The sequence below is a fragment of the Symphodus melops genome, assembly GCF_947650265.1.
Source record: "Symphodus melops genome assembly, chromosome: 16".
NCBI classification, from domain to species: Eukaryota; Metazoa; Chordata; class Actinopteri; order Labriformes; family Labridae; genus Symphodus; species Symphodus melops.
Window position 1 is genome coordinate 24,623,954 of NC_136706.1, and position 10,633 is coordinate 24,634,586.

The 10,633-nt window shown below is 56.2% G+C and overlaps 1 protein-coding gene across 1 annotated transcript in view; it reads right to left on the reverse strand.

The window, feature by feature from the left end:
* pisd (phosphatidylserine decarboxylase) overlaps window positions 1–9,927 on the reverse strand; it is a 25,668-nt gene extending 15,741 nt beyond the window's left edge. Inside the window, exons 1-3 of the mRNA XM_079364955.1 lie at window positions 9,849–9,927; window positions 9,253–9,290; window positions 5,170–5,306 (exon numbers count right to left, since the gene is read on the reverse strand). Of these exons, the coding sequence (XP_079221081.1) occupies window positions 5,170–5,306; window positions 9,253–9,290; window positions 9,849–9,892 (219 nt within the window). The 5' untranslated portion in view covers window positions 9,893–9,927. The remainder of the gene's footprint in view (window positions 1–5,169; window positions 5,307–9,252; window positions 9,291–9,848) is intronic.
* Window positions 9,928–10,633: the final 706 nt, after the last annotated feature.

The window sequence follows — 10,633 nt, forward strand, 5'->3', positions numbered from 1 at the left end:
CAGGACCAACCTGAACCGAGCAACAGGCAGGACCAACCTGAACCGAGCAACAGCCAGGACCAACCTGAGGACCAACCTGAACCGAGCAACAGTCAGGACCAACCTGAACCGAGCAACAGCCAGGACCAACCTGAACCGAGCAACAGCCAGGACCAACCTGAACCGAGCAACAGCCAGGACCAACCTGAACCGAGCAACAGGCAGGACCAACCTGAACCGAGCAACAGCCAGGACCAACCTGAGGACCAACCAGAACCAAGCAACAGCCAGGACCAACCTGAACCGAGCAACAGCCAGGACCAACCTGAACCGAGCAACAGCCAAGACCAACCTGAACCGAGCAACAGGCAGGACCAACCTGAACCGAGCAACAACCAGGACCAACCTGAACCGAGCAACAGCCAGGACCAACCTGAACCGAGCAACAGCCAGGACCAACCTGAACCGAGCAACAGGCAGGACCAACCTGAACCGAGCAACAGCCAGGACCAACCTGAACCGAGCAACAGTCAGGACCAACCTGAACCGAGCAACAGCCAGGACCAACCTGAACCGAGCAACAGGCAGGACCAACCTGAACCGAGCAACAGTCAGGACCAACCTGAACCGAGCAACAGCCAGGACCAACCTGAACCGAGCAACAGCCAGGACCAACCTGAACCGAGCAACAGGCAGGACCAACCTGAACCGAGCAACAGCCAGGACCAACCTGAACCGAGCAACAGCCAGGACCAACCTGAACCGAGCAACAGCCAGGACCAACCTGAGGACCAACCAGAACCAAGCAACAGCCAGGACCAACCTGAACCGAGCAACAACCAGGACCAACCTGAACCGAGCAACAGCCAGGACCAACCTGAACCGAGCAACAGCCAAGACCAACCTGAACCGAGCAACAGGCAGGACCAACCTGAACCGAGCAACAACCAGGACCAACCTGAACCGAGCAACAGCCAGGACCAACCTGAACCGAGCAACAGCCAGGACCAACCTGAACCGAGCAACAGGCAGGACCAACCTGAACCGAGCAACAGGCAGGACCAACCTGAACCGAGCAACAGGCAGGACCAACCTGAACCGAGCAACAACCAGGACCAACCTGAACCAAGCAACAACCAGGACCAACCTGAACCGAGCAACAACCAGGACCAACCTGAACCGAGCAACAACCAGGACCAACCTGAACCGAGCAACAGGCAGGACCAACATGAACCGAGCAACAGCCAGGACCAACCTGAACCGAGCAACAGGCAGGACCAACCTGAACCGAGCAACAGCCAGGACCAACCTGAGGACCAACCTGAACCGAGCAACAGTCAGGACCAACCTGAACCGAGCAACAGCCAGGACCAACCTGAACCGAGCAACAGCCAGGACCAACCTGAACCGAGCAACAGGCAGGACCAACCTGAACCGAGCAACAGTCAGGACCAACCTGAACCGAGCAACAGCCAGGACCAACCTGAACCGAGCAACAGCCAGGACCAACCTGAGGACCAACCAGAACCAAGCAACAGCCAGGACCAACCTGAACCGAGCAACAACCAGGACCAACCTGAACCGAGCAACAGCCAGGACCAACCTGAACCGAGCAACAGCCAGGACCAACCTGAACCGAGCAACAGGCAGGACCAACCTGAACCGAGCAACAACCAGGACCAACCTGAACCGAGCAACAGCCAGGACCAACCTGAACCGAGCAACAACCAGGACCAACCTGAACCAACCTGAACCGAGCAACAGTCAGGACCAACCTGAACCGAGCAACAGCCAGGACCAACCTGAACCGAGCAACAACCAGGACCAACCTGAACCAACCTGAACCGAGCAACAACCAGGACCAACCTGAACCGAGCAACAACCAGGACCAACCTGAACCGAGCAACAGGCAGGACCAACATGAACCGAGCAACAGCCAGGACCAACCTGAACCGAGCAACAGTCAGGACCAACCTGAACCGAGCAACAATCAGGACCAACCTGAACCGAGCAACAGTCAGGACCAGCCTGAACCGAGCAACAGGCAGGACCAACCTGAACCGAGCAACAGCCAGGACCAACCTGAACCGAGCAACAGTCAGGACCAACCTGAACCGAGCAACAGTCAGGACCAACATGAACCGAGCAACAGCCAGGAACAACCTGAACCGAGCAACAGGCAGGACCAACCTGAACCGAGCAACAGCCAGGACCAACCTGAGGACCAACCTGAACCGAGCAACAGTCAGGACCAACCTGAACCGAGCAACAGCCAGGACCAACCTGAACCGAGCAACAGCCAGGACCAACCTGAACCGAGCAACAGCCAGGACCAACCTGAACCGAGCAACAGCCAGGACCAACCTGAGGACCAACCAGAACCAAGCAACAGCCAGGACCAACCTGAACCGAGCAACAGCCAGGACCAACCTGAACCGAGCAACAGCCAAGACCAACCTGAACCGAGCAACAGGCAGGACCAACCTGAACCGAGCAACAACCAGGACCAACCTGAACCGAGCAACAGCCAGGACCAACCTGAACCGAGCAACAGCCAGGACCAACCTGAACCGAGCAACAGGCAGGACCAACCTGAACCGAGCAACAGCCAGGACCAACCTGAACCGAGCAACAGTCAGGACCAACCTGAACCGAGCAACAGCCAGGACCAACCTGAACCGAGCAACAGGCAGGACCAACCTGAACCGAGCAACAGTCAGGACCAACCTGAACCGAGCAACAGCCAGGACCAACCTGAACCGAGCAACAGCCAGGACCAACCTGAACCGAGCAACAGCCAGGACCAACCTGAGGACCAACCAGAACCAAGCAACAGCCAGGACCAACCTGAACCGAGCAACAACCAGGACCAACCTGAACCGAGCAACAGCCAGGACCAACCTGAACCGAGCAACAGCCAAGACCAACCTGAACCGAGCAACAGGCAGGACCAACCTGAACCGAGCAACAACCAGGACCAACCTGAACCGAGCAACAGCCAGGACCAACCTGAACCGAGCAACAGCCAGGACCAACCTGAACCGAGCAACAGGCAGGACCAACCTGAACCGAGCAACAGGCAGGACCAACCTGAACCGAGCAACAGGCAGGACCAACCTGAACCAAGCAACAACCAGGACCAACCTGAACCAAGCAACAACCAGGACCAACCTGAACCGAGCAACAACCAGGACCAACCTGAACCGAGCAACAACCAGGACCAACCTGAACCGAGCAACAACCAGGACCAACCTGAACCGAGCAACAGGCAGGACCAACATGAACCGAGCAACAGCCAGAACCAACCTGAACCGAGCAACAGCCAGGACCAACCTGAACCGAGCAACAGTCAGAACCCCATGAACACCAGACGAATGTGGCAGGACATACGAGTCACCACAGATTATAAGGGCTAACCCAGAGACCCCCCTGACTGCAGAGACCCCCCCTGACTGCAGAGACCCTCAATGACTGCAGAGACCCCCCCTGACTGCAGAGACCCCTCCCGACTGCAGAGACCCCCCCCGACTGCAGAGACCCCCCCCGACTGCAGAGACCCCCCCTGACTGCAGAGACCCCCCCCCTGACTGCAGAGACCCCCCCTGACTGCAGAGACCCCCCTTGACTGCAGAGACCCCCCCTGACTAGACCTCAGAACATCAGCAGAGTGTGTCAGTTTAAAAACAGCTGTCAGATTAGTGACTGTTCAATCATTACAAAGTAAAAAGAGTCTGGCACAACCCACCAAGACAAGGCCGTCCCCCTAAGACAAGGCCGTCCCCCTCAGACAAGGCCGTCCCCCTCAGACAAGGCCATCCCCCTAAGACAAGGCCGTCCCTCTGAACGGACAGACTGGAGGAGCTGGAGTGATGCCGAGGGAAGGCTGTGTGCACATCACAGCTCCAGAGGCCGAATATGAAACAGTCCAAAACCCTGAAACACGGAGGGACAGCACGCTGAGACAGCACGCAGAGACAGCACGCAGGGACAGCACGCTGAGACAGCACGCAGGGACAGCACGCAGGGACAGCACGCTGAGACAGCACGCAGGGACAGCACGCAGGGACAGCACGCTGAGACAGCACGCAGGGACAGCACGCAGGGACAGCACGCTGAGACAGCACGCAGGGACAGCACGCTGAGACAGCACGCAGGGACAGCACGCAGGGACAGCACGCTGAGACAGCACGCAGGGACAGCACGCAGGGACAGCACGCTGAGACAGCACGCTGAGACAGCACGCAGAGACAGCACGCAGGGACAGCACGCAGAGACAGCACGCAGGGACAGCACGCTGAGACAGCACGCAGGGACAGCACGCAGAGACAGCACGCAGGGACAGCACGCAGGGACAGCACGCTGAGACAGCACGCAGGGACAGCACGCAGAGACAGCACGCAGAGACAGCACGCAGGGACAGCACGCTGAGACAGCACGCAGGGACAGCACGCTGAGACAGCACGCTGAGACAGCACGCAGAGACAGCACGCTGAGACAGCATGCAGGGACAGCACGCTGAGACAGCACGCTGAGACAGCATGCAGGGACAGCACGCTGAGACAGCACGCAGGGACAGCACGCTGAGACAGCACGCCGAGACAGCACGCAGGGACAGCACGCTGAGACAGCACGCAGGGACAGCACGCAGGGACAGCACGCTGAGACAGCACGCAGGGACAGCACGCTGAGACAGCACGCAGGGACAGAGAAGATGGGCGGGGCCAAATACACGCCGGAGGATCACGTCCAGCAGGAAACAAACGGCAACAAAGATCAAGCATCCTCGTGTGCAAAAGTCCGACATAGATCCAACTGAGAACCTGGTAAGACTTGAACCCTGCAGCCTGACCGAGCTGGATCCACGTGGGTCTGGAGACGCCCCCTAAGACCAGACGACCTTTCACTGCAACGACGGCGTCTTTTTTTAATCGGTAAGAAAATGTGAAAACCTCGTATCGTGTTCCAGCAGAAGGAAGCACATTTACAAAACGCTGTCGGCGCCCCAACATGGCGTGCCACGCCTTCTTTCACACCTGTCCAATCTGAAGTCTGAACGCCTCCACGACTCGGACCATCAGCGCCTGAACGCGGCGCCTGTAACCAGTCCACCTGAACCAATCAGATGTATCCAGCAGTGACATCATAGACAGCGCTGAGAGGAGGGGGAGTAGCAGGTGTCTACTCTCTTACCTGTGTGGGTGTGGCCAAATGGGGCGCGGCTCCATCCTCCTGTGGGCCACTCCATCTGTACTGCTGGTAACCAAGGTAACAGCCACCTGTCACTAAAAGGACGGGGAGTTTCCAGGGGCGGGGCAACAGTCTACGACCTGCAGGGAGAGTCAGCTGATTGGTCCAAAGATCTGACAGAATCTGACTGATTAAAATAATCACAGGAGAGGAGGAGCAAGAGGAGGAGCAGACATGGAGGAGGAGCAGACATGTAAAGGAGGAAGACGAGGAGGAGCAGACATGAAGGAGGAGCAAGAGGAGGAGCAGATTTAAAGGAGGAGGACGAGGAGGAGCAGACTTGAAGGAGGAGGATGAGGAGAAGCAGATGTAAAGGAGGAGGATGAGGAGGAGCAGACTTGAAGGAGGAGGATGAGGAGAAGCAGATGTAAAGGAGGAGGATGAGGAGGAGCAGATGTAAAGGAGGAGGACGAGGAGGAGCAGATGTAAAGGAGGAGGATGAGGAGGAGCAGATGTAAAGGAGAAGGATGAGGAGGAGCAGATGTAAAGGAGGAGGACGAGGAGGAGCAGATGTAAAGGAGGAGGATGAGGAGGAGCAGATTTAAAGGAGAAGGATGAGGAGGAGCAGACTTGAAGGAGGAGGATGAGCAGACTTGAAGGAGGAGCAAGAGGAGGAGCAGACATGAAGGAGGAGCAAGAGGAGGAGCAGACTTGAAGGAGGAGCAAAAGGAGGAGCAGACTTGAAGGAGGAGCAAAAGGAGGAGTAGACATGAAGGAGGAGCAAGAGGAGGAGCAGACTTGAAGGAGGAGCAGACATGAAGGAGGAGCAAGAGGAGGAGCAGACTTAAAGGAGGAGGATGAGCAGACTTGAAGGAGGAGCAGACATGAAGGAGGAGCAAGAGGAGGAGCAGACATGAAGGAGGAAGACGAGGAGGAGCAGATGTAAAGGAGGAGGACGAGGAGGAGCAGATGTAAAGGAGGAGGACGAGGAGGAGCAGATGTAAAGGAGGAGCAAGAGGAGGAGCAGATGTAAAGGAGGAGCAAGAGGAGGAGCAGATGTAAAGGAGGAAGACGAGGAGGAGCAGATGTAAAGGAGGATGACGAGGAGGAGCAGATGTAAAGGAGGAGGATGAGGAGGAGCAGATTTAAAGGAGGAGGAGGAGCAGATGTAAAGGAGGAGGACGAGGAGAAGCAGATGTAAAGGAGGAGGATGAGGAGGAGCAAGAGGAGGAGCAGACTTGAAGGAGGAGGAAGAGCAGACGTGAGGAGGCGCAGATGTAAAGGACGTGAGGAGGAGCAGACGTGAGGAGGTGAGGAGGAGCAGACGTGAAGAGGAGCAGACATAGAGGAGGAAGAGGAGGAGCAGACGTAGAGGAGGAGCAAACGTGAGGAAGTGAGGAGGAGCAGACGTAAAGGAGGTGAGGAGGAGCTGATGTGAGGAGGTGAGGAGGAGCAGACGTAAAGGAGGTGAGGAGGAGCAGACGTGAGGAGGTGAGGAGGAGCTGATGTGAGGAGGTGAGGAGGAGCAGAAGTAAAGGAGGTGAGGAGGAGCAGACGTGAGGAGGTGAGGAGAAGATGTAAAGGAGGTGAGGAGGAGCTGATGTGAGGAGGTGAGGAGGAGCAGACGTGAGGAGGTGAGGAGGAGCAGACGTAAAGGAGGTGAGGAGGAGCAGATGTGAGGAGGTGACGAGGAGCAGATGTGAGGAGGTGAGGAGGAGCAGACGTAAAGGAGGTGAGGAGGAGCAGATGTGAGGAGGTGACGAGGAGCAGATGTGAGGAGGTGAGGAGGAGCAGACGTAAAGGAGGTGAGGAGGAGCAGACGTGAGGAGGTGAGGAGAAGATGTAAAGGAGGTGAGGAGGAGCAGACGTGAGGAGGTGAGGAGGAGCAGACGTGAGGAGGTGAGGAGGAGCAGACGTGAGGAGGTGAGGAGGAGCAGACGTGAGGAGGAGCAGACGTGAGGAGGTGAGGAGAAGATGTAAAGGAGGTGAGGAGGAGCTGATGTGAGGAGGTGAGGAGGAGCAGACGTAAAGGAGGTGAGGAGGAGCAGACGTGAGGAGGTGAGGAGGAGCAGACGTAAAGGAGGTGAGGAGGAGCAGACGTGAGGAGGTGAGGAGGAGCAGACGTGGGGAGGTGAGGAGGAGCAGATGTGAGGAGGTGAGGAGGAGCAGACGTAAAGGAGGTGAGGAGGAGCAGATGTGAGGAGGTGACGAGGAGCAGATGTGAGGAGGTGAGGAGGAGCAGACTGAAGAGGTGAGGAGGAGCAGAAGTGAGGAGGAGCAGACGTGAGGAGGTGAGGAGGAGCAGACGTGAGGAGGAGCAGACGTGAGGAGGTGAGGAGGAGCAGACGTGAGGAGGTGAGGAGGAGCAGACTGAGGAGGTGAGGAGGAGCAGACGTGAGGAGGAGCAGACGTGAGGAGGTGAGGAGGAGCAGACTGAGGAGGTGAGGAGGAGCAGACGTGAGGAGGAGCAGACGTGAGGAGGTGAGGAGGAGCAGACGTGAGGAGGTGCAGACATGAGGAGGAGCAGACTGAGGAGGTGAGGAGGAGCAGACGTGAGGAGGAGCAGACGTGAGGAGGTGAGGAGGAGCAGACATGAGGAGGAGCAGACGTGAGGAGGTGAGGAGGAGCAGACGTGAGGAGGAGCAGACGTGAGGAGGTGAGGAGGAGCAGACTGAGGAGGTGAGGAGGAGCAGACGTGAGGAGGAGCAGACGTGAGGAGGTGAGGAGGAGCAGACGTGAGGAGGTGAGGAGGAGCAGACGTGAGGAGGTGAGGAGGAGCAGACGTAAAGGAGGTGAGGAGGAGCTGATGTGAGGAGGTGAGGAGGAGCAGACGTGAGGAGGTGAGGAGGAGCAGACGTAAAGGAGGTGAGGAGGAGCAGACGTGAGGAGGAGCAGACGTGAGGAGGTGAGGAGAAGATGTAAAGGAGGTGAGGAGGAGCTGATGTGAGGAGGTGAGGAGGAGCAGACGTAAAGGAGGTGAGGAGGAGCAGACGTGAGGAGGTGAGGAGGAGCAGACGTAAAGGAGGTGAGGAGGAGCAGACGTGAGGAGGTGAGGAGGAGCAGACGTGGGGAGGTGAGGAGGAGCAGATGTGAGGAGGTGAGGAGGAGCAGACGTAAAGGAGGTGAGGAGGAGCAGATGAGGAGGTGACGAGGAGCAGATGTGAGGAGGTGAGGAGGAGCAGACTGAAGAGGTGAGGAGGAGCAGAAGTGAGGAGGAGCAGACGTGAGGAGGAGCAGACGTGAGGAGGTGAGGAGGAGCAGACTGAGGAGGTGAGGAGGAGCAGACGTGAGGAGGAGCAGACGTGAGGAGGTGAGGAGGAGCAGACTGAGGAGGTGAGGAGGAGCAGACGTGAGGAGGAGCAGACGTGAGGAGGTGAGGAGGAGCAGACGTGAGGAGGTGCAGACATGAGGAGGAGCAGACTGAGGAGGTGAGGAGGAGCAGACGTGAGGAGGAGCAGACGTGAGGAGGTGAGGAGGAGCAGACGTGAGGAGGAGCAGACGTGAGGAGGTGAGGAGGAGCAGACGTGAGGAGGTGAGGAGGAGCAGACGTGAGGAGGAGCAGACGTGAGGAGGTGAGGAGGAGCAGACGTGAGGAGGTGAGGAGGAGCAGACTGAGGAGGTGAGGAGGAGCAGACGTGAGGAGGAGCAGACGTGAGGAGGAGCAGACTGAGGAGGTGAGGAGGAGCAGACGTGAGGAGGTGAGGAGGAGCAGACGTGAGGAGGTGAGGAGGAGCAGACGTGAGGAGGTGAGGAGGAGCAGACTGAGGAGGTGAGGAGGAGCAGACATGAGGAGGAGCAGACGTGAGGAGGTGAGGAGGAGCAGACTGAGGAGGAGCAGACGTGAGGAGGTGAGGAGGAGCAGACTGAGGAGGAGCAGACTGAGGAGGTGAGGAGGAGCAGACGTGAGGAGGTGAGGAGGAGCAGACGTGAGGAGGTGAGGAGGAGCAGACTGAGGAGGAGCAGACGTGAGGAGGTGAGGAGGAGCAGACGTGAGGAGGTGAGGAGGAGCAGACGTGAGGAGGTGAGGAGGAGCAGACGTGAGGAGGTGAGGAGGAGCAGACGTGAGGAGGTGAGGAGGAGGCGTACCTGTGTGCAGGTGTCTGCAGCCACTCGAGGATGAAAGTCTGAATAAATTGAAACATTAAAAATGTTTTTAAGATTTGTAACTCTAAGCCATGATGACAGAATGACGTCACAGCATGAGACACGCCCCCACTTCTTTAATGAACAGTGTTTTTTTTAATAGATTAATGACGTCATATTATAGAGATGTAGTTTTTAGGGTGATAGGCTCATTGCTTTTTTTATTCTTAATAAACTACAACCACAGACGGACATGTTCCACTTCCGGTCCCCACGAGCTACCGGCGACAAGTACACGTGAAAGTCTCCTGGTTAAATATGTCACATGACCAATTATCTGAAGCCGAACACTTCCTCAGTGTCCTCCACACACTCAGCAGCTGTCTGACGTCACAATCACAACAAATCATCGATTTGAATCACGATTAAAGTTTCATTTAAATCATTTGTGAACTGGATCTGGTGCGATCACAGCGTCACTGCACGAACACAAACACGACGCATAGATTACGCTTCACGTGAGACCACAACAACACTACGTCATAGAGTGACGTCGAAATGTTCACTTTAAATATATTTAACGGAAAAAAGATACAAACCTCCAAGTTCCTCCGCTACATACGCTACGCAAGGCCGCCGCCATGTTGGATCCCTGTTTGTGATGTGGTTACGTCATACGTACCGTAAGGTGTTCTGTTTAAGGAGGTGGTCCTGAACGCTAGAGCTTCTACAGCATGTGATTGGTCGACGAGGAAGCTTCTGTGTGCGGAGGACTAAAGGCAAGGCTGACGTTTACCACGTGTTTAAGCAGACCAGAGTTGCAGTTCCTCCAGCGTCCACTAGAGTCTGTCTCCTACAGTGTCTCCATAGAGCTCTATGTGAAGTTTCCGTTACTATGGTAACTCACATCGTTGCTATGGTAACTCAATCTCTTGTCCAGCTCTTGTATAATCACCTACACGCTGAACATTAATGATAAATCTGAAACAGCTGTCAATGTTTTTGTAAATATTCAAACTTTATTATAACAGAAAAGATGAAATGCAATCAGAGGTGTCAAAGGTCAGAGGTCAAAGGTCAGAGGTCAAGAGAGATGAAGTTCAGTGAAGAGAAACAAAATTTATTTGTTCCAAAAATAGAAACATTTTCCTTGAGAAATATAAATATTACACTTTAAAACTCCAAATACCAAAACCCCCTCTGCCCCGTGCAACACCCTCAGAGGACTGCTCTGTAGTCCCTCAGAGGACTGCTCCGTAGTCCCTCAGAGGACTGCTGCGTAGTCCCTCAGAGGACTGCTCTGTAGTCCCTCAGAGGACTGCTCTGTAGTCCCTCAGAGGACTGCTGCGTAGTCCCTCAGAGGACTGCTGCGTAGTCCCTCGGA